The sequence below is a fragment of the Haliaeetus leucocephalus genome, unplaced genomic scaffold (assembly GCF_000737465.1).
Source record: "Haliaeetus leucocephalus isolate CR32 unplaced genomic scaffold, Haliaeetus_leucocephalus-4.0 Scaffold973, whole genome shotgun sequence".
NCBI lineage: Eukaryota > Metazoa > Chordata > Aves > Accipitriformes > Accipitridae > Haliaeetus > Haliaeetus leucocephalus.
In genome coordinates, this window is record NW_010973409.1 from 2,829,342 (window position 1) to 2,854,527 (window position 25,186).

General features: G+C 42.1%; 1 protein-coding gene across 2 annotated transcripts in view; it reads right to left on the bottom strand.

The window, feature by feature from the left end:
• RARB (retinoic acid receptor, beta) overlaps window positions 1–22,844 on the bottom strand; it is a 196,705-nt gene extending 173,861 nt beyond the window's left edge. The window contains exon 1 of one of the 2 annotated variants that reach the window (XM_010584349.1): window positions 22,343–22,844. In XM_010584349.1, the coding sequence (XP_010582651.1) occupies window positions 22,343–22,520 (178 nt within the window). In that variant the 5' untranslated portion in view covers window positions 22,521–22,844. The remainder of the gene's footprint in view (window positions 1–22,342) is intronic. The other variant, XM_010584348.1, reaches the window with a different exon arrangement.
• Between the last annotated feature and the right edge of the window lie 2,342 nt (window positions 22,845–25,186).

Sequence of the window (25,186 nt, forward strand, 5' to 3'; positions counted from 1 at the left end):
CGACATTTCTAAGGCAATTTTATATGGATTTGGTCTCAATCCAATGTTGCTCAAATTCTGTCAGTAACTGGAGGATAAAGTTAAGTAATACTAATAATATCACTGACAAAGGTTTCTGAAAGGACAGTACTAGGTAAGTAAACACCAGACCAGATCAGTTCCGGAGAGTAAACCACAGTAATTGATAAAGTAGGCTCAACCTCAAATAACCAGCCTCCCAGTATCATCTCATTACAAGTTCACACATGTACAAGTAAAAAAATACAGGTCACCCACAAAGGACACAGGATGGACTTGAAAAGCTGTGACTTAAACGAATTTACGGTCACTGTGGCTGACTAGTTCAACATACAAGTACCACACAATCCAGTCACAGAGACCGCCTTTCACGTACAGAAGCTGGAGTAGAAACTTGATACTTGTGACTGTAAATAATGCTAGTGAAGCATTTATTGCACACTAAAACTTCCAGCACCCACTTTTTCAAAAGGAGGTTGACCAGTCGGAAACGACTCAGAAAAGAGAGAACACAATGGTCTGTGCTCTGGGTACTCTGTCATATTCTGAAAACAAACAAAAAAAAACCCAAAAGAAAACAAACAAACAAACGTTTGCAACCAATCAACCAAAAAAACCTGAGACCTGAGTCTAGGTCTCAGTTTGTTGAGGAGGAGAAATTTGAAACACCTCACATCATCTGGAGGAAGAATCCCAGACGTGTGCAGCAATGAAAGCTCAAGTGGATGAACTCACCAATGAAGGAAAAGGAAACACATACAGATAAACTGTACTTCTCACCCCTTCTCCTCTAATATCAGTCTTTTTATCCAACCACTCTCTGTAGCCCAGAACCTGAAGAATGGAAGGAGTGAAGAGGAGGAGGCAGCAGCACTGGGAAGCACAAAGCAACGTGCACTAAGATATGATGCAGCTAACCAAGCGTAAGTGCTGATGCTACAAACAGCAGGGCATTGACGGCATCCCTCCGATAAGCAGGAAAGCTTTCTTTCCCAGCTATTCAACAATCCTCTGCCTAAGGCATCAACATACTCTTCAGTCACAGAATTCAATCCCTATCTCTAATGAAGACAAAAACTACGTATGTGCGTGCACTGACTGGTGAGGAAGCTCAGAGCAGTTTCTACCCTCAACTTTCTTTTCCAGGAAATTTATTTGTACTGTTGAGCAATCCTTTTGATGAAAACCCTCTAATTTATTTTGCTTTCCAAGGCAGAGGTGCCAGCACTTCCCAGGCAGGAAGGATCCAGAGATTCAGAGGACTTATCAGCTAGCCACAGCCACCAGCCAGGTTTTGGTCACCCAGTGGGTTCTTGACACCTGATTCAACCACAAGGACCTTGATCTCGGCCACCTTTGACTATGTTGCTCCAAACCCATGACTGATCAACTACTACCCTCAACTGTCACAGCAGTAGCGCTTCTCCCTTCATTTCACAAGGATTCTGTGAAACAAAATACATAGCAAAAATAATACAAAGTATTATTTAGTCCCTCAACAACTAGATAGCTCCAAAGGCTATCCAAAAGGATAGATATCCTTTTCAGCCTATCACCTAAACATTTAATGGGTACCATTGACTTGCTCAGATAATTATTCAATCTTTCCTTGTGGTCCCTTGCAGGTGCTCCACATCTGTCTTTGTGAGGCAAGGAAGGAAAGGATGAGTTAAGCCCAAGAGAGTCACAACTGGCATTACAAAGCCGTAACATGAAAGGGCCCGCCCCCATTTCAGCTTTTCAAACAGTCCTGCATTCCTAAAGAAGTGAGCATTATACCAGTCTTCTGTTCATTTTATGCACCCAGAATGTCTTCTTATTGCATGAATTTAACAGCAAATACTTGCATTCTCAGGCCTTTTCATTCACTGGCCTTTCATGCACTTCTGTATTTTCTCATTTTCATTGCTGCACACCCCCTTTGTAGATATGCAGCACTCTCCCACAGATATGGAAAAGCAAGTTACTTCATCTCTAACATACTGCTGATCTGCTTATCACCCATGCTTCTGACAGTGGAATCATGGAGGCACAGAAAATCAGCATGAAGACTAACATATTAAGGGATGAAAGAGAAGCATTTAGAAAAACTTACACAAGAAAAGGGGACAGAAAAAGACAAGATTAGATCTAGACATGATGTGAACAGAATGAATATGCCCACAAGGCATCCGAGTATGCAAGCAGTAGGTGGTTTTTAAAGCTCTCGTCTTCATTCCCAACAAAACAGAGATGGCAGCTGGAGAACGCAGAAAGCCTATGGATAACCACACCACCATTAACTTCGCTGTTAACATGTCCCACCACCATAGTCTGGAATTCAGCTTGCAGATCTACTGGCCTTTTGCCACTGAACAACATGTCCCACCTTCCTGAGCTCATGGCTGCAAGATCGCATCCCTTCACACCAGCCTTGGTGTTCATCTGACCTGGACCATCGATATGGCAATTTAGGCATCTAAACTGGCAGAAAACGTTTCACTTCTTTCTTATATCTGGCAGCCTAGCTTTCCACCAGTTTGGCCCTCTGAACTGGCTCCCCAAGGACGAGAGGGGCACCAAAGGAAGGGAGGCAGCAGCCACTGTGATGTACGGGGCTGGAGCAGCACCAGCGCTCCCAGCAGCCACCAGGAGAGCCACCGCACGAAACCTCGCCCTTGCTTAGCATGAGACCCTGTTTTCTAACAGTATCACATTCATTACCTTACAGAGATCTTCTGAATGAGGATACGCTACATTTTTGAGTGATCAGTCAAACCCAAACAATCAATTACATCTTTTGTCAAAACTGTTTACTCTTTCACACTGTGCTAGAGTCATTAAAAACGAACACCGAGCAGGACTGGTTATTTATCCTCTTCCTCTTGCCCTGAAAGGGAATTAATCTTAAACTTTCTGTTTAATGATCTCAATAAAGTCTCACTGCAAATGACAGCAGGCTGCACTGACAAATATTTAAAAACAGAAGGGCCTCTGAACGGCAGAGTTAGCAACACACAACTGTTCCTCAACACGCACGTCAAGTGACACCAAACCTCTGTGGAAGGCAAGGTTAAAAATGTGCTGCCCACCACTCCAGCGCTACAGAAAACATGTTGCAATTAGAAACCTCTAGAGATTTATTCAAGCTGAGGGGGGGGGGGGGAAGGGAAAGGAACGGATTCAAAGGCAATTCTTAAAACTGCTGGCCAACCTACTTAACATTCTCTCAGCATCTTCCCAGAAAATGCAATCCTTCTGTCAAAGAAAGGTAATTAACGAACCTGCCCTACCCATCCATCGCCCCTCTCCAGAAGCCGGCCAGCAGCACGCTCCAGCCTGCACAGCGAGGCAGGTGACCGTGCCCTAGCCCCGCACGGCCGTTAGGCAAAGCCACGTACTGCCCCGCGCAATCGTCTACAGCACCCTCACGGCGAGGAACGACGCTTCAGCTGAGGGGATGCAATTTATTAAAACACATGGTCCAGGGTGGGACAAGCACATCCCTTGGCTTGGCCTGGCCACGGTCCTCGGGAAATCTCTCCCTCTCACTACCCTGTGCCACGCTGACCTTTCCACGTGCACCAAAACTAGCAAATAGGTTTTGCCAGAGCAGAATCAACCAGGACGTTTTGAACTCTGTTCAGGGTGATTTTTACCAAAATGCAAGAGGGGGATGGGGCTTAAGCATTCAGAGAGGCCTCCATGCGTAGCAACCCCCCCCGATATTTAGTAGACCTTAATCTGCGCTGCTTGCCTATCTGGGGTGTTTCTTTCCTTCCCTTTCCCTCCGGAGGAAAAAGAGAGTCTGCTTTTACGTACTTTAAGAATTTTTAAATCCCATTTTAAAACCGATGCAATTTTTATCATTATTTTCCCTTCATTTCCACTGCTCCCCTCCATGGATCCCCTTCCACCTGAGCAAAGCTGACAGTTCCCCACAGCAGCAAGCAGTGTTGACGGCCATCATCTCATTCATATGCACACTCAGAGCACTATAAATCTGCTCAAATATCATCCCTCCCCCGGGGCAATGTTTTTTTCCCCAGAACATCTACATTGCTAGCTGCAGAAATTTCTCCTTCTAATTAACTTACAGGTTCCAAATACCACCAGCTGGAACTGCAGCGCACAGCCCAGGCACTGAATGCAGGGGAACCCAGCTGAAGGACAAGGGTCTTAGCTATTGTTTCTTTGCTTTGGTGCTTTTTTTTGTTTTTCCCTTTCATTTAGCAGCCAGCAAGTTGAAAAATACCAGGCTCTTTATCAACACATGAATGGACAGCGAATAATCCATGAATGGAACGAATTGAAACTATCCACACAACTCTTAACTGATATTTTTGTTGGCCATGTCGCATTGCATTATATTTCTGATGTGTCATGTTTGTGCCTGAGTCACGGTGCAACCTGATGGAAGAACAAAGCACGACACAATGCAACAGGACATAGCGGTAAGGTCAAAAAACCCATACGACTGTTGATTGATGGCCCACCACTAATTTGGATTTAGTTAATTTCTTCTAAAAGACAAGAACAAAGCTCAGAGAAGGATAAAGTGCATACGCAGAGTTTAATAATCTATTGACACAATAACCTGCCATATATGACTATGCAATAAGCTGAGGGAATTTGCCAGAAACACTTCACCTTGCGAACAATATTTAAAGCAATGCTTAATTCATTCCACACTCTGTATACGCAGAGAAGGGCAGTGTTTCTCTAACAAGAAGGCTCCAAGGCATGAGCTGAGCAGTCCTAAGGTGAAAAAACCCCTAAGCAGCAGCCAAATCACAAAATCAAGGTTATCTTCTTTTTAATTTTTGTTGATGAAAACTATTTACTATTGGGGCTGAGTTCAGGCAGGCTGAGAAAGAGAACCTGATTTCAAAGTAGTGTCAAACAACAGCAGGGAAATGAAGTGGCGGTTTTAACCCTAAAACTTTAAAAACTGTAAAGATCAACTCACTAAATGATCTCTGCCTTTAATCTGTTTTGTCAATGGATACTTTTGGGGTTTATTGCATTTTATTTAATGCAGACAACAAGGAGAGTCTTCATTTTAATTTAAAACCAAAGGCAATTATCAGACAGCCATGGTGCTGTCACTGGGAAGAGTCACCAGGCTTCCCTCTCCTGCCCGACGTACAGGCAAAGGCTTGCCCCTTCAGCTGCTTCTGCATTAGCACAAAGGAGCCATGCTGTGCCGGCAGCCTCACCATCCTCCTGGAGAGCAAGCTGGGACCTCTGGGAGCCTAAACCAGTTTCGAGCAGGAACTTTAAAAAAACAGGCTTGTATTCCGTACAGAAGTAAGACAGACCCTAACGTTGAAGACGGTGTGATTTGTGACGATGATCTTAACCCAGCACCGCTTCAAGAAATAAATTACTTACTGTCTTTTAAGGCCATTCATACTTTGCCCAAATAAGGCTTCAAGAAAGTTACAACTGAAGTTCTTTTGGCTTGGGGTACTACTTTTGCTGCCTAAATAAGCCCATAGAGCACTTAACCAGTAAAAGAAGAACGACACCAGCAAAGTGCTCCTCGTGTTATAGCAATATGTGCATGCTTTGGATCAGGGCAGCAAAAACAGTGCAAATGAATGAAACGAGCTATAGCAGTAAAAAAATCTCCATTTTGCTACAGTAACTGAGGGCTCAGTAGATGTTCTTGCAAATACAGTCACATTGTCATACTTCTTTACCTTACTGACATAGATACGCAGGCAGAAGCTGTTGGTAAAGACCCTACAGGAGCCTTATGGGGAAAAAAAAGCAGTGACTGACAAATCCCAAGAGGGCCACAATCACGCTGCTCAGTCCAGTTATATGGTAATACAAGAGAACAAGAAACAAAGCAAAGGGAGACCAAATTTTGCTCCACCTACTCAAGAACCATCCCTTGGTTTTGCTGAGGTTTTTCTGTGACTGGGAAGATTTTTTTTAAAAAACAGCTTGTGTGCAGCACTTCAGCATCAAAAATATGCAATGCAGATTCAAAAGCACACTGAAGTTCAGACTCCCTTTAAGTTTCCTTGTCTTGTACCTGTAAACAGGATGCATCAAAAAAATCACTCTAGAAAACACTGGCCATGTATAAAACCACACTTCAGAAATGTCTATTTTATAGCTAATATTCCCTCCAATCCTACTATGGATATGTCCTATAGAGTAGCGCAGTCCTCCTATTATATTACACGGACCACTGACAACTACATTTCTCCATCTGGCAGTCCCTGGAACCGATGCAATCCCATGGTGAGCACCTCACAGTATCACCACTGTGATTCAAAAGTGTAAGCAAAGTCATCCGATTGCCTTGCCCCCTGAAGTAAATCTTGCCTTCAAGACAACTCCTGTGGGAAGGATTGTTTTGCTATAGGATTTGCAGACCAAAAGAAAATCAATGGGTTGATACAGGAAGTGGAGGGGTTTAATTTCTGTGAGACAGTGCTTTTTAAACATATTTATCTTAGTGTATGGGACTAAAACAGGAAGATGTATCAGGGTGACACTAGAAAAATCCTTAAAATTGAAAATTTTGGCACCAAGTTTTCATAAACCCTTTCCCCATCCCCAAGAATTATATAACAGGCACTCGGGCAGGAGATTTATGGCTTCCTATTCAAGCCCCACAGCCATCAATCTAAAGAATCAATTCGTGGTCCTTCCAAACAGAAATGCAACCAAAGACAGACCAAATACACCTCTTTGAAAATAGAATCCCAAAGTCCAAGCGTACAGAAGGTACCCCCACCATTAACATAGTTTTGAAATTGGGAAGCTGCATCAATCTTTAGCAACATATTTTGCCTTCACTGATGCTGTTCTGTAACAACACAAGGACTGCTAGGCGATTTTCTTAGTGAGTAGCACCATACTTGGAGTAATACATTACTAGTGGGACTCCCCTGATGATGTATTACACTAATGCATCATTAGGATGATGTTTCACACTGATGATATATTGCAATGCAACATAATGAGAGCAATAGCTCACTGGGTGCATAATCCTGCCAGGAGCTGTGCGCCTGCAGCTCTCTGACTTCATTTGCAGTTCAGGGTGTCCAAGGCTTAGATGGATTAGATCCTCAGATACACACAGCTTAAAGGATGGCAAGAGTCAGAGAAATGCCAACATACAGGTGGGTACAGTTAATTACAGGATACAATGTACAGTATGCTAATATCAAGATGCACTTTGGCATCGGGTTTTTACACCTGTGCAAAACACCTTCAAACTAAGAAGCTGCTGTAGGCAGAGCTCCCGAAGCTCCTTATTCTTATGCTTGCCTGCAGCAACCAACGTAGCAGACTCTGGTTGCTTTTAGCTTTGATAAAAATACGTAGCTTAAATTTTCCATGCCAGATGTCTGTTGGAAGAAGGGGGAAGGTTGGGGAAAGGGTGGTTGATTGTTTTTAATCACTAACTTCAGTGAAATCAGTTCAGCTGTTTCTATGACCCAGACTAAGAAAAAAATAGGTAGTTTTGCCAACATTGGAAGATTCTAGTGACCTTTTTTCTGACCTTTTTTTTAACAAACAGAGCTATTTGATCTGTATGAAATTTTTAAAAGACCTTTACACTATGATCAGTGTCACTGACAAGAAGGCAACATTTTAAGATTTGTGAACTCTTCACCGTGAAACCATATACAATGTCCAAAAAGAGGGCAAAATGATATATAAACAAGGAAGGAACAAGCCAGTTTGAATAATAAAGGAACTTCTCCTCCAGTCTCTCACAAAAACGTTAACATTTACAATTGAACCACAACTTCATTACTTATTTTTTCGCTTAAATACCTTCAGGGTCCTTGACTAAGTTTAAATGTGCACACACAAAAATATAACACAGATCCTGCATGCAATTTCCAGCTTTATGGATTTATTCAGTTCTGAAAAACATAACAATATTTTAGACAACTACCTAACGTGCTCTGCATGTTCATCTTCCAGGTTCTCCAAAATAACAGTTGCCCACAACGGAAGGACCAGACCCTTCTCCAGGGAACATCAGCTTCTGTGGTCACACATTCAAAAAAACTTGGCTTTCATACCTTTCTCCTGATGACTGTAATTGAGAAACCACAGGATATCTAATGAATCAGAAAAGAGTACAGCCATCTCAACTAGCTAAATGATGAGATAGTATCTTCTTTTTTTTTTTTCTCTCCATGTGTAGCCTTTCAGATTGCCTGAGCTGTAGTGCTCTGCCTTGTAGATTCTATCTCCAGCCAGTATAGCAAACAGGTTAGGAATACAGAGGAAAGAGCTGATCTTTCCAAGATCTGCCTCTGCACCAGAGAAAGAAAGAAAAAAAAAGACACAGTTTTAGGAGACCACTTCTGATCAGCCCCCCAAGCACATCCTGGGATAAATTAATTTCTGAGAAGATTATGCCAGTTGGGCATCACGCTGATCTAGAGAGCAGCCTGAATCTACCCATCAGCGTAGCGTATGTTTGCCAAGCAGGGCTGTTCCTTCCCTATTGCCCAGGGAGAGAACAAGGACCACAGCAGAGAGAAGATGGGGCCAGCACAAACCCCACCTCGTGGCTTACGGTACACAGCTATGCTGTCCCAGGCCTGGGGATGGCAATGAAAACTCACTCCTTAAACATGTTGCAAGAAAAAAAAAAGAAAAGAAAAAGAAAAAAAACCAGAACGGCTTCATGCATTTCCTCCACCAGGCGCCCATGTAAGGGCCAACCGTGTCCTGGCTGTAAATTCTCTGGCACAGGAGCATTATACCAAGGGAAAGGAATGCCTTTCCATCTGTGTATTTCCCCTCAGGCACTCACTTGATAATGAAACCAGTTAAGGTCTTTGGGTTCACAACGTTATTATAGTCGGATAATATTTTGTTTGCAGCCAAGCCTGAAGAACTCCTAAGCAGCACATTACAGGCACCATACACCTGTTAAGTCATGGCATTTCTTCTCTAAGTGGACAAATCTGTTTTAGCCATCTCCAGAGATTTTCCACTCACAGTTAATTACAAAGCACTGACTGCACTCATTTCCTGATCTTAGAGGGAATCTATAACAAATGTATGCCACAGGTGAAGCCCATTCCCTCTGTCCCTCAGAAACACCAGCAATCCTTCTAGCAGCCCCTGCTGCCCTCCCTCACCCCTTTCGCCCCATGCCAGACCGTCTGCTCCAACACAAACACTGCACAGAAAATAACAACCTCTTATTAGGAAAGAAACTGCATGGGCTGACTGAGCCTAACATTTCAGAAAATAATTTATTACAAATGTACCTCTTGAACACAAAAACATCGGCACAGGGGGCCAGTCCAAGGTCATTCTGCAGAGACCTACAGTGAACACTGAGATGGGCAGTCCCAGTTCTGGCTGTTTTGCAGTCAATGATGCCCACATAGAGAGCCACCCAGCATGGCAGCAGGATTTTATTCACCCCCTGCATAGGCATACATGGCTACAGAGATGATCACGTGTTTCCCAACAATTTGGGGAGCAATTTTGTTTAAAGTGATTAACAGGCTCACAAAGAAATTTGCCCCTTGTTGGATCTGAAACTCACTGGAGCCACTTTCACCCTATGATACATATCCTAGTACACAGTTTTGAGCCAAAGTATCATTGTGCCTTGTACAGTACAAAATATTCTGAAATCAGGTCAGGCAAGATAAGCATTCTGGGGAAAAAAGGTAAGGGAAAAGTAGTCCATCCTAAGAAAAAGTGATACTTCATTGTGACAGCGACCTTTCTTCATGCTCCTCCTAGCAGGCTGATGTCTGATCCCGGGCACAAATCCATGGAAATAAGTCTCCCTGACCTCAGAGACATACATTAGGTCAATGGTTCCCAACTTTCCGGACCAACAGACAATTGACAATGATCAACATTTTTCTCAAATCGTCACACACGCTTACCATCACCCTTGTGACTGGAAACTCGATAAAGGTGATGTGACTCAGCAGCATGGCTCCAACGCCTTCTCCATTACTTTTGTGGGGTGACCAGTGCTCGGCAGACACAGGTGAAAAGCCCCCGTCAGCTGGTGTCATCTCTGAGAAACTTAGAAATTTAACTTGTTCACTGGCTCCCACATTTTTACAAGTTGTTTTACACCAAATCCCAGGAACCAGCTGCCTCCTGTGTCACCATCCAGGCATAAGCCCCCTCCCAAACCATGCTCTCCCCTTTTCTTGGCTGCCAAGAACCAGCCTAACCTTCCTAAAAAGGTCCCCCTCACACCAAAGACAACATCTCACTGAAGATGCCACCCTTCCACTTTGAGGATAAATACAAAGCAATTCTTCCAGTAAGGAAAAAGGGAGCAGAAACATTTTCTGTAATTATACACATGGGATAAAAGCACAGAAGCACACAAACACCACAGAAATCAATTAAATAAAACCAGACACAACCAGACAACTTGCAGAGGCAAGAAAGTAAAGAAAAAGATAAAAGGGAGAGCTCCTGGGTGATGGGCAGGTGGACTGCAACTCGAAGCGACAGGTAAGGAAAGGGACTTTGGGTGCTGAATTCCTTTTGTGATTGTACATTACTGAATAGCTCTTTGCCAGCCTCAAACAACAGATCTGACCCCCAAACTACATTTTTCCTCCAAAGAGAAGAAACCTGCTACACCTCAAAATGTGCCCAGTGCATCAGATGAGAAAGGAGAGGCATCAGCTCCAGAGAGCCCTTGCAGCAGTACGGCCTCAGGAGAGCAGCCTTAACAATTTTGTTTAGACCTTCTGAAACACTGCCCCCCCCCCACTCCGCCAAAAGACAAAGTTTACCAAACAGGGGCACACATTTCTTATCACTTCATTGCTTTCTTACTGGGACTATAACTGTGGAGTCTTCTGGGCAGCCAAAGAAGTTGCATGGGCTCAGAACTGACTAAAAAAATGGATTACCAAGCAACATGTAGGGAGAAAAAAATGCACATATCCCACACTTTTTTAGTGGTAATGCTCTTCCTATGTACACTTCATTATGTTTTTAAATTCTGGGATAACCAGTGTATAATATTCCACACACTGTTAGAAACCCACCAGCACACACGCGGAGCACTTCACAATAGTGACAATGGTTTGGCAGAAACCCCATTTAAACTGCCCACATTAGCAACTTCCCATATACTTGCACTAGTGATGGACCGCCTCAGTTAGGCTTTACCTTGCTTATGGAAAGCTCCAGCTTCATCTTGGACGACAAGGTAAAAATTCTTTGGTTATTGAAAAAAGTGAAATGGGGAGTATTTCCAGTACAATACTTTTGGTACATGTCAAGTTGAATAAAACTGAGCATTTTTTTGTGACTTGCGCTATATGTTTTAATTCACCTTCCCAAATAATTTACAGCAATGATTCACATTTTTTACTACAAGTAAATACAATTACCTATTCTTAAAAATCAAACATATTGCAATATGTTTTCATCAAGTTTGTGCGAGTAACTACATATTAAAATGGCAAACATCCTTTCCAATAACATCCTGGCAGAGTTTGCTTCTTCTGCAAGTAATAAAAGCGGAGGAGAGCAAGCCGTGCTCCAAGATGTTTGGCTGCGGCACCATGAGACAGCTGATGCATTCCAAATGTCTGTCAGGTCACCTTGCAAAACCAACCACCGCTAATCAATAGTGAAATCTTTCTGTCTCTGGCTTAACTATATTTCTGGTTTTGTTAAACAGAAGAAAATTGCCAATTAGTTGGACTCTGCCAGACCACGCAGCTAGGGGAAACTTACTGTCAACCTGACCGGTTCAGTTAAGAGTTAAGATGAAGCAGTTCAATTGCAGTTCAATTACGATACTTAATCAATCACTGACTGTGCACGCAGGTTTTGGGAAATAAGCTGCAGCATCTTACTGTTGGTCTTCACAAGAAGCAGGTCAGTCTCCACAGGTTGTCTTGTTTCTAAGCACCCAGCCATTTTTTTAGAAGCCCCAAATTCAGCTTTGCATTTCTAGGATGTGAGCCTTTTTTCACCTCCCATCGCTCGGCCCAGAAGTCATGTCCCTTTCTCTTACTCTTCATGTGCCTTCCTTTTCTTGATTCTGAGCTATTTGGAACAGAGATCATATCTCTCTCTTTGTTTGGAAACTCTATAGCAGTTTGTACGTTGCAGCGGTATAATAAATAAAAAGTAATAAAAATGTTAGGAAAGTCCTTAGAAAAGTCCATGTTATTTTTACAATTACTCATGCTGTCACTATTTAAGAAACAATGCCAGGAAGATCTAGGACTTGAAGGGGACTTATAACAATTTTTGTAAAAATACACTATTGAAATGATGATGGTACCGACAGCAAAGGGTTTTGCAAGGTGTACGGCTTCTCCTGCTGCTTTTTCGAGTGCTTCTAACAGATGTTCAATTTCAAGTGGTCTGCAGATACCAATAGGCTGATGGTTCTGCAGGAATCGGAGCAGCAGATGTGCCCTGCATTATGTTTTGCTATTCCCTTTATGAATTGATATGTCACCCCGTGGGTTTATAGCTAGTTAATTTTGTAATGACATCACTATTTCTATACTTTTAATGATTCTCGCAGGATTTAATTTCTCAAATAACAGAACTCTTGATCCTGGAATTGCTATGCAAAAGCAATATATAATAAACAGATTTGTTTACATGATACAGTTCTATTTCCCACCAAATGCCTTCGCTGATAGCTTTTAGGTAATGCTGGTATGCAAGTGAATTCTTCCAAAGACTGCAGATTTACAACATGGCCTCATTTCAGGGCTCTAGACTTAACGCCTGTGCGTCTCTCTACAGGATCGTTACCCTCAAACAAGTATCGCTCACTGGCTGGAAGGAATGAGGATAAGAAGGGAATAAGGATAGAAATAATGGGGATTTCCATTGGCTCTGCTGTAGCCCCTAGGTATTGCCCCTGTCAGATGCTGTGCTCCACGGCAGTGTAACATCACTACTTGCATGGTACCCAAATAAAATCACAATGCACAGGAAATTGCGCTCCATTTTCCACTGACGGTGACCCAACTGTGACAGGGCAGAGCTCCAGCTTTTTGGCTTGGACACTTTTGATCTTAAAAGGGAGCCAAGTTTTTCCTCCCTCAAATACAGTTGCAGAGGTTGTTAGAGCCCAGAGGTTTTGCAAGCCCTTGGGGCAGAATCTCCAATAACAGCTGCAGGCTGCGCAGTGCAGGCAGCAGGATACCACCTTTCTCCCCTGGAGTATTCAGTACTGTTAAAGAATGTCTTTCTTTTTGTTTTTAAATACAGGGAGGGAAAAGTGATGCTATTACAGCTATATTTAAAGGACTTTTGGCATTTCCTTCATAAAACTGAATTTTTAAGTATTTAAAAATTGACTGTAAAAAACCATTACAGGTTGTAAAAGGTTCTAGTTAGGTATGTTATGAAGCCTTGAAACATACCTGAAAACTTTTAGCTTTGAGAAGTGAAAACTGCATAAGCATACATCCCCCCCCCATGATATCTCAGAAATTATATTCCTGCATTACTGCAAATATCAAAATACATCCTTAGTAAAAGCCAGCTTTTGAAAAGCGCCTGAGTCTTAAATTTACAGAATGAACACTATCCACTCTTACATGCCCTTACTGATCTAGCTGAAAGATCAAGGGAGATTAATTTCTGAGAAGCAACTAGATAATTTTTGCACGCACATGGTAGAGGATGATCTCCAGTTGTGACTGCAGGCAGTCTCCACAGCCCTCGCAGGAGCTGTGCGCCTGTGCTGGGATCTGAATCCATCCCTAGGAAGGTAAAAGAACGAGGAAAGTATTTTTGTGAGTTTTCCACAGCATTTCTCCTTTCTTTTTTTTTTTGAAAAAATGTTCTGTCTTTATTTCTTGCAGTTCAGAGTTCTTTAAAAAAGTGAGTCTGAGCCTTAGTGCAAGTCTCAGATTTAAACATACGAAACTCAGGAAAGCTAATGCTGAGGTTAAACCAAATTTGACTGGCCTTCAGCGCTGAGAAATAGCAAAGACCAAGCTCCACCTGGGGGTCCACACCTATTGCTTGCATACATAAGCTGACTTCCATCTATATTTAAGCTATAAGCAAGCGTGTTGTGTAACAGCAGGCATCACACTGAGCCCATGAACGAGCATCTCGGACTACTCTGAAAGCAGAAGCGCATTCCCCAGGGACATGGCACACCACAAGCCCTCCAGACCCACCTCTCATGCTCTGCTCTGGGCTCCCAAGAAATGCTGAACCAAACTCTTCCATTGCCTGAACTCCGCACTTCTCCCCCAAAAGCTCCCAGCCAGGACTTTCAGCCCCTCTCCCAAACACCTTTAACTATGGGATGAAAATCATGCTCAAAATCTTTGCTCCCTCGACGTAACTGAACTACTTCTGCTGGTGATGCTCATTTGTGCAGGCAGCTGGAATTCCTCGGGGGCTTTCCCGAGAAACAAGGACCACCATAAAACTGCAGGTCTAAGCCAAAGGCGCATTGCCTTGGTCCAGCCTTCTCCAGCACGTAGGCACGGCCATACAGAGACTTCCAGTGCACCTCCAGCGCTTTCGCTCCTTCAGAACCTGAACTCCCAGCCAAAACACGCACCTTGCTGCCCATCCACTCCCCCCGTGGAGACTACGAAGGAATGAACACACACACACACACGGCAGATGTCGGGCACGCTGCTCAGTGCGCAGCTTCAGGGTGCTCAGATACAGCCATCAGCAGCTCAGCAGCCTAACCCAGATGAGACCCACTATATTTAGGATACAACTACTTTCTAAAAATGCATTATCTAGACAAAACAGTTGAGTATCTTAGGGATGCAGGTTCTGGTTTTCCGAATATTTCTGATATTTACTCTGACATTTCCTCTGAGCGCGCGTGGTGTTTTGAAAGGAAAGGAGTTTTCTGTTGCTTAAGGCCAGTCCTTCCTGTTTGTTAGTTTATCCCAAACCCAAGTTTGCACATGAATAAAACTGTTGCTTTAAGTCTGATTTCAAACATGTGGTAAAGGAGAATCTAACAATTTTATGAGACATAGTTACTTTTGTAGAGGGTGAGTTTGCCCTGGGGAATTTTCTCTGACTAGATTTATCACAAGTTTTTTGAACCAGATAATTTTGTTTGATAGCACATCTGGCAGCATCATAAAATCTTGACGTCCCAAGCTATTACACAGGAATTACTTTTGTAAATCATTTATGAATATTACTGATGTAGGCCTATTCTGGGCAGTACGAAAGGAAACGGAGTGCTGAAGGACAAAGGAAGGGAAAAAGGATTCCCTGCCCTTTTGGGATGCATCAGATAGGGTGGGTATTTATCATTTTAAATGGGAAACATGCTGTCATTGATACAGCTGAAAAGTCCACATAACACAACTTGTTCCCCATATTCCCTTAATAGGCAAAAGGGGAAGATATTGTAGCTGAGAAAAACCATAAATCGATCTCTCCTGAAGAAAATTTGCCCTATCCGAATCTTTAATAAGGCTTCCCAATTAAATGCCGCATATTGCTAAAAGCACAGTAAACACAAACTAACAACCCAAGAAGAGTAAAGGAGGGAAGTCTTACCAAGACCAGCATTGAGGCAAAATAAAAAGTACATTTTAGCTCAAAAAAAAAAAAAAAAAAGAAAGAAAGACATTTACAAAAACCCCATGGTGACATGCCTTTTGAACACAGCAACGTGACCGAATGGAAACTCCACGTAATTAAAATAACATGATTAGGTTTTCTTAAAACTGTAGCTGCTAAATATATGCCTTCAGATGGAAACCTGGCAAAATGAAAGCTTATGTTCATTTTTAATACCAGGAACTATCACACAATTAACAATTTCGGAAGATTGCACCTATCGATTTGGATTGAAAACACATCAGACATTGAGAAAACTTTGGGTGCCGCTACGCCGCCAAACCTGAAGTCTGGCATTATATTCCTTTTGAACAATACACTGTGTATTTCATTTGCAGTGGGTGAATGGACACTGAACACACCATCACCGGGTGGAGGGGCAACGGAGAGGTCACCCAGTAGGACCTGGCAGTGGGGGACTAGAACCAGCCCTTCGCTCCTCATTCCTGACGTCCCCAGCACTGGGAGCTACGGGGTGTTATTTTTGTTGGGCCAGAGCAAAGGAAAAGGTCGTTCGCAATACCCCACAGAAACATATTTCCAACCTTAGGTAAGAAGGCATTTTGTTGGGGAATTTCCTTGCTTCGGGGCCCATAAGGAGGGAAGGAGCAATTCTCTGACAGCTCCTATTAGACTTCCAAACGCCAGGCTCCTTCAGACTACAGCAGGTCTACAAGGGATGCGCAGAGCCATTATGCAGCACGTGCCAGAATTACACCATGCGCTCGCCCTGCCAGAGTAGACAATTTCTAAATTCGGCTTCCTCCCAGGAAGCAAATTCCTGTCTATACACACCCAGAACTGATTTCTTGCAGATGAGCATGCTGCCCGCAAAAATCCGAAGTGGACTGCATCCGCAGGGTGCCGAGGACTCACCTCAGCAGGGCAGAGCTACGGCAAGAGCCTCTAGCTGCGCTGAGTCGAGAGGCACTCCTGTGTTTTTTAGAAAGTGGCAGTACTGAAAGAAGCAGCTCTAATGTGAAAAAATAGGTTTAAATTTTTGATAGTTTCAGATTAACTAGAATGAGAAAATGACAATGTAACAGTTTTACTAATCAAAGCATGGATGCTTTCAAGCTGCACAAAGAGCCCAAGTAGGAAAAAACCCACAACATAAACAAAAGGAAGAACTGAAAAGAAATGGTGATTTCCAAGGTCATGAGTGATATCTGCATGGTATCACCTGGATATTGCTCCTCAGACTTGCCAGCATGAGGCAACACTGGCTGTAGCTGAAATCTGATATTCATATTCTGTTTATCCCCCTCTTTCTGAATGCAAACACATGTTCTGTCTTTTCAATAAAGATGTGTAACACATGCATGGAATAGGTATATTAAAAGTCTTAAAAGTCATCTGTTAATTGTAGATATGTGTAAATGACTATGTAGCAAGTCTTCCTAGGGAGACAGAACTGGAAAAAAAGAGACAGCCACACTAAATTTAGAAAGCGTGAAAAAGCTCAACGACATAATCATGCAAGGTTGATTCATGTATTTTTTCCTAATTCAATACAACTATTATAATATTATTTTAGACAATTCCAGAGCACCAAAGAGTGCTGAGGGTTTTTTTTTTTTATTCCATTACAGACAGCACTTGCCTCAGTAACTATGCTGAGGGAAGAAAATCCATCATGTATTAACCATACTCCAACCTCCAACAGAAATATTCCCCATTTTGTGAAGTAAAGTGAGATGTGGGAGCCCTTGACCTTCTAAGTAATTAAGGGAAACAGAGACATTCTTGTTTTTATTAGAGACACACTAAACTATTTGAAAATAATTTGAATAGCTGGAGAATTAGTGTATTTGCCTGTTCATGAGTAGTGCAGATAGTTTAGAGTTCTCTTGGGGGCAACACATCGTAATGAATATCTGCTATTCATATTTAATGCAATCTGCCAAAGAGTGCTTTTGGGAGGACTTTCTGTGTCAATATAATGATTAACAACAGAACTGGAAAAGTAAATGAATTCCTGCAACGGGTGGGGCTGGCAAAAATATCTTGCAGTACTACACCAGTAACTCTGTATTTAACTGTACTCTTTTAATGATATCAGTGGAAAAACCATTTCCCGGGGCGGGTGGTGGTGGGGAAGCAAGCAATCTTTAAGTTGAAGTTCAAGTGGTAAATAACCAGCAGTAATGGAAGGAAAAATAATTCCAGCAAAAAACAGTGCTTAAAACAACAATCTGCCTGGCCTGAGCATGTCTGAAAAGCCTGAGATGCAATACTGACCAGTAAATATTAATAATTAGTATTTACATAGCACTACCCAGAAGTAATGCTGTAGTTAGCTCCTTGTCTACCTTTTTCAGTTCTCTCAGATGATCTTACTTTCCATACCTTTTCTCATACTTAGAAGATTTACATAAAACAGGATATAAAGTCCTTTATTTTTTACAATGTACTTTTAAAACACCCCAGACAGAAAAGTATGGAAAAGCTCGGCTAAAATACAATGAATGACCTTAGTATGGATTTTTCTCCTTGACATCCCAACAGGCCTCTGAATAACACATTCAGATTTTTTTTTTTTTTTAAACTATCTGGATGAAGCAATCTTACTAAGTTTATATAAATTCCAGTACATTCTTGTATCAGGCTCACCGCTCTCCCCTGCCCCCTTACCAAGCTACTCCTACTCCTCCTTTGCAACAAATGAAGGCAGAATATCAAGGATCCAAAGGCTCACATTGGCATGCTAAGGACCAAAATGTGGAGGGTCTAGAGGTAGAATATGGGATTGCTCCCATCGAATGCCATGGGCTACGCACATCGCCCCATTCAAGCAGGATGCTCAATCCAAGCAGAAAGCGAACAATTGCCGACCAAAGTGTTTTACTATTTAGTGGCTCCCACAGTGGTTATTGACTAGACCCTACTTTAATTTCATCAGGGATTACTTTCATCACAGCATTAGCTCAGATTAATTTTTTTTCCTCCCCATGCCAGTCTCCAGCTCACACCAACTGGCTTTGTCATGGAGTGGTCTTTATCCATGTTAAACTAATTCTGTAAAACTCATTCTGGTGAAGTAACATTACAGAAACCAGTCTTACAAAGATACTCCACCAATGAGCAGCATGGCTTCATCTTCCCCATGCTGAGATTCACCTATAAAACTGCAACATTGCTGTGTGCCTTGCAGTTCCAGCAGCCATAACATAAAGACAGTACTTTACTCGTTGGTTTTCAATGCAGTGGATATACTATGATGATCTGCGTAGCTTTTACATACCTTCCTTCTCAAATTTCAGGTGATGCTTCACTTGGTTAGAGTTTTTTTGTATTTTTGGGGGGGGGGGGGTTAAGCCTAATTTTTATAATTAGTCTTTTTCTATAAATTAAAAGTTGCAGTTACATCCACAACAGATGCTTTATAAAGAAGGTAAACTCTTTTTAAGCTGGTATTCTCACATTGTGACAGTTCCCTTACCGGTCTCTGGCAACAGCATTACCAGCATTAGGTCTCATGACTGCAAGATGGGCCCCTTCTTCCAGGACTAACGAAGAGCAGTGCCACCCAGATACCAGAATTGCCTGTGTGTGCCTGCGTGACCACTACTTGCCCAAACCTAAGATGCTTTTACTTTAATAAAATGTTGTGTAACAATATTTGCCCATATTTATTTATTCCTCCCCCAAATATTTCACTAACGTTTTGTGATTTTCCTGTTGCAAACATGTCAGGCTCTGCAGGACTTCTGTTAAGCAGCCATCTCCCACAGCTGCTCCCAGTCTGGCAGAGAGACAAACCCTGTTGGTCTGGGACAGGCTGGCGCACGACCCAAAAAGCACGGGAATGCCTCCAGTTTTGCCTTCCCTTACCATTTCTAAATGAGCTAAGCAGTAACTTCCTGAAACAACCTTTGCTAATTTTTTTTTTTTTTTAAAATATAGATGCAATTCCTCATTATTAATGCAACCAGGGAAGCCTGCATGCCATCTGATCTCAGGAGTGAAGACATCTGCTCTGTGCTGTATGGGGTAATACAGTGATAGGTAAATCAATCGGACTTATAAAAGTAACGATCTTCTTGACCATAGTCTCGTTCCGTGCTAATGCACAGTTCATGTATGTGTAAAAGTGATATTTTTTCATCTTCTGACCTTGTTAGCACTGTGACCAGCCCTCTAATTATTAAGTATTTTGCACTATGTATCTCAGTATAAAAACAGAAGCCGAGTCACAGGTCACAGAGGCAGCACCATTATTAACATCAGTGAAACTAAATCACTCCATCCTGAACGCTTATTCTCAGCCCCTTGTGCTCACAAATTCATATGTCTAAAATACTGTTGTCTGTTTAATAGGACTGGAGATACCTACCCCAACTGTAGATTAAGATAACTTAATGCAACTTGATATAAGTTTATCTGCCATCATGGAAAGTCTAAAACCAAGACAGAACTAAATAAAACAGGACAATAACATGAAGGCTTAAATGATTGTAACTTCGAACAAAAGCTGTTGAACTGCATTGTTTTAAAAAAATTAAGGATATCTTTATAGTATTCCTGTTATGTAAAATTATTTCTATTGGATTTTGGATGAATGGAAAGAAATCTGGAAGATAAATAGTACAATAGCTTCAAGAATGTAGAGAGCAGTGGTTTGGCCAAACTTTAATTTCTTCAGGTCTTTGTGAGCAAGATCTATATTCTTCCACCACCCAGTATAAGTTCTAACTTTAGTAGAGGCCATCAATCATACTGACCTTGGGCCATGGGCGGATTCATTGTAACAAAAAAAAAAAAATTCCATAATGAAAAACAAAAACCTGAAATATAACCCAAAGCTCAACCTGCTTGCTTCCAAGAACTTGTCCCCTTAACTCCAGTGATATTAACCTCAAGCTCCAGAATAAGAAGTCTACAGGTTTCAAAACAAGAGAGACTGTTGCCACCAAAGGTAAGCAAACAGAGTAGTACAAACCAGAAGAGTCATCCTGCAGGGGACTGTGTCTGAAAAGAAATTCTCCTCCCTATCTTGCCAACTTTAGCTGGTATTTTCAAACACTACTGCCTTGAGCTATGCCAAACAGCTGCCAGGCTTTCATGCTCAGTCAAGGCAAGCCACTGCTGCAAAGCACCTCAACAAAAATACTACCCTGAAAATGCTGGGACCAGGGCATGAAGACACAAACTCAAAGATTCAGTAGTAGCCACTTACTTTGCATACTGACAGAAATTCATACTTAGCACTACTTTTTGCAAAGGCTGAACACCGAGTGGTTTATTAATCATTAATAGTGCATCTGCAACACAGTCTTAATTCCACAAGAACAACTTGTGGAAAAGAAAAACTCTGCATATCTGATCATATGTATTTGGTATTTACCAATGTATGCCTCAGGGAAAAAGTTCCCATTAACTAATAACACTATTTCTTCAACAGGTGAGTGTTCTTGCAATATCAGGGGATAAATTCAGTATGGTATTCTGATAATTAACCAGGATAATTTCTAATAGGATTGTAAAGTTGAACAGTTACTTGTAGACCTTCTGGCTGAAAGTGTTTTGTTTTTCACCTCCAGTAAAGATAAACACCCTGCAATAAAACAGGACAAATAGAAGCCTGACCCGATTAGACCTCCTCCCACATGTGACTGGATGAAAACTGTCCACATCAACTGGAAAAAAACCCAAAAACACTTTACTTCAAGACTGCCCAGTCTTCAAACATGCATATGCGAGACATGAAGCCAGAATTAGTATTAGGCAGCACAAACCCCACAACTTCACTCTTCATAAGTTTTGTCTTCACTGTGGTTTCCCATTCACGTTTGCAACGCTAACTTTGTGTGCTTTCTGTTGAAAGATGTATTAGAGGCACTGCTGTTAACAAGTCTCCTTTTCCTTTAGTAGAAAGTGTAGTTGTTCTGCAAATGTTCTGTTCAGTCAAGACCTTCTCATATTGAACAATCACAGTAATGTATTTAGACAAGGGCCTTCACAACAAACTGACCTGCAAAGCCGTATACATTCTGGTCTTCCTCATATGGGCGATAAATACATCACCCATACAACACCCTCTGCAAGTTCAGAGACTGCAGACCTTCAGTGTCTTGTCTGTGTGATGCTACTTAAAGAGTTTATACCTGGGACAGCTTTGTTTGGATCCACTTAAACACATATAAAACCAAGACCAAGCAGAAAATGTGTGTTCGTCATAAAGCGATGAAAAAACTTGCCCAGCTAATACACTCAGCAATGCTGAAATTGCGAGAGCGCTGCACGTGGAACTCAGCCGTAGACTCAAGGGCTCATTCTGCTGCCATAGCCAGCTCACAGCTACCAGCTGTCCACGGGGCTGCTCTTCACAAGCTGCCCAGGAGGAAAGCAGTTACTTACAGAAGAAAACGAAAGCAGTATTAATTACTGTGCAATTTATGAGAATTCTGTACTGAGGAACCATCGTTGTTCATGAATACACAACAGCCCATTTTTCTTTAAACACAACACTGGATTCTGCAGCTAGCACAATAATGCGGGATATGCCAAAATCCATAGCAGGTTTTATCACCCCTGGTTTCCACAGCTTTGCTATGTCATATAGTTGCATGTTTATTTTTATAAAAACAAGATTAAGTGAAAATGGTATTTCAAAACAAATGCATACTCTTTGCCCAAGTAAAATACATTACAGATGAACAACTGCAATTATTCTCAAAATAATTTCAGAACAAACACGATCAGTCTTTTTTAGAGGAAATCTGGTCAATAAAAGCTATTAATACCAAGCACTTACTTGCAGGTGACGGGGTGCTGCATCCACTAGTTGGTGGGTGACTCTGGAGTCCATGGAGGGAAGGTAGCGACAGTCCACCGATGACTGGAGGAAACAGTAATGGATATGGTGCTGATGGATAGTGAGTCATATGTCCGTTCACTGCTGGTACTGGACATGTGCGGCTACTGGTTGTCATGTTAACACCTCACAGTGTACAAATATTATGTTGCATCACTCCAGGCCAGCAACTAGATACTACAACTTGTGAATGAGGAGGGCTGTCAAGCCTGAAGGTATGGCTTGAGCTGGATTGTGTGATGATGAAAATGTAATTCACTAGATCAGGTCCGTCTTATATTTCATCGCTGCTTCCTACTGTTCTCTTTTCCAGGACATTCTTGCTCTGCAGACTGTGGACAGAAAGTCTTCTTACTCTGGGTATCAGGGCGCAGTTCAGTTGCTTATGCAGATGTTTTTCTGGGAGGACAGTTGCTCTCTACAGATGCATACTGATATAGTCTGTGGGAAGAAGAGAACAATATATTGATTATAACATTTTTGTTTTTTAATTTATACACATAGGAAAACCTTTTATCCATTTGCTACTTTTGATAAGTGATTACTTATTTATCAGTCTCCTACAAGATCAGCTTTATGGTTTACCTGGGGGTAAAATTCTCACTCTACTGAAGTTAACAGCAGAACACCCATTAACTTGATTTCCCTGCCCAATGTGTTACACAAAAAGCAATTTCTGGTCAGACATAATCTTGTTTTGGAAACTGCCAGTTTTAAAACCAATGCATCTATAATTACCCAAAATTGTGACACCGGGAGAGGGGGAAAAAAAAAAAAAATCAACTTCTGAATAATTTCCGGGTACGTGAAAGCTTTCCGTTTCCCCCACAAGCTACAGAACAAATGACACTGAGGAAGCTCCCTGCTCACTTCAATGCCATGGCTCAGGCAGAGGGCACTGGGGAACTGTGTCTGAGGGTGATTTTGTATTGGGCTGTTAAAACATCATTTGGTTTATCAATGATTGTTCTCATAAAGGATAGTTAGTTTATCTTATTATCACTGAAGAGATACCTCACTGATCATTCTCTCTACTTTAATTTTTCTTTTTTTTGGAAGGGGGAACTGCCTTTAACACCAAATAAACAAGCACCTGTTATTTCATAAGCTGAGTGAGTGAGTGACATAATGGCGACACACTGCTCCTGTGCCCTGCTAGGTAACTCGCTTGCTCTCATGACCACCATCTTCAAAGTCATCCAGAGCTACACATGCCTTCCTCAGTGTTTCACCCAAATGACTGGCACCTACCGAGGGGTCCTCATTTTCTCAGTCTCTCTACCAAAAAACTCAGGCTGAGAACATGGCAATACTTGTGCTATTCTCAGCAGGGAAATTTGCTCCCACCATAGCCATTTAAGTCTATGTACAGTGAAGGGCTGGTCTTCTTGGAAACAACCTGTTTGTGCAACACTATTAAGTGCTACTGGTGTCGAGAGCTACTGAGAAGGCTGCAACTGCTCCCCATTGCGAACACTACTCCTGCAGTTATTTGTGCAGTGCTCCAGGCAAAAGCCAGCGAGCGCTGCAGCCGGCTCCTGCACGAGGAGTTACCCATCTCCTCCAACACACGCTGCTGGGGGAAGACAGTAGGAGCCACAGACCAAACTCAACCACCCAAAAGCAAGGCAGCCCAGCGCTGCCCGAAGGCTTTGTTTCCCGAGACAACCTGCTACGCCCTTGCATCTGCTACAGTCAGCGATCAGTAACAACATCCACCGCTACACAGTATTTTTATTCGTAATTCTTTGAAATTATAGCCTGAAACCAAGGGCAAAAAGATTTTTGGGTGGGAAAACAAAGGCAGCGGTGAAATGACTTGTCAAGGTCACAAAGCAAAACTGATGCCAGAGGAGGGAAACTGTGACAACACAATGTTGACTATCACTACTGCTACTCAGTCTACTAGTTGTCATTAAGAATTAAACGAGCGAGGAAAAAAAAGGAAAAAAACCCAAGCCTGAATGCATATGTTTGCCTGTCAGAGAGCAGCAGAGTGTTTCTGCTCTGTGTGGAATACCAGCAAAGGTTACCAGCTGTGCATGTTTTCAGACAGCCATTTCTGCTGAGTGCAGCGTGCTTGGGGATAACAGAAATGTAGCTTGTAAGTATTTGATAACTGTGTAAATTATGCACAAAATACCTTTAATGCTAACGGAGACAGACGTATGCATAGATGAGACTGTAACAGGGAATATAGCGAGCTAACGCACAGCTGTTGGCCACACCGAGCTCGAAGACCACGTGCCTGGAGACCGGTGAAACCAGGCAGATCTTTTGAGGAAGCCTCAAAAGCCAAAATATATCAACTCATTAACAACACAAAATGAGATGAACCATCACAGGTGACTGTTTTACCTAGCTAAAACTTTATGAAGCTTAAGAGACAAGGAAAGCCAAGTATCAAAGGAATACACAAAGAACTAATGTTTTCTAAAGCAATTCCACAAGAGCCGGCAAAAATAACCGCGCTTCAAAATGTTTGCAGAAAAACAAAGAGGAGAAGGATGTTGATGAAAACCAGCCCTAAAAATCTACACATTAAATTAATCACAGAACATGGTCACCTATTTTTAAATGATGTAGGGCTCTGGAAATAAAATTCGTCTAATAAAACTAATACCTCCAATTATATTTCTATTAGCCAGAAAAATGCAGAGCTCATAATAAATTATAAAAATTCCCAGAACTGCAACATTGGACATATCTGTATATTTAAGTGACAAGTATTCAGAAAAGAAGTAACTCCTCCGGGGGGGGGGGGGGGGGGGGGGGGGGGCGAGG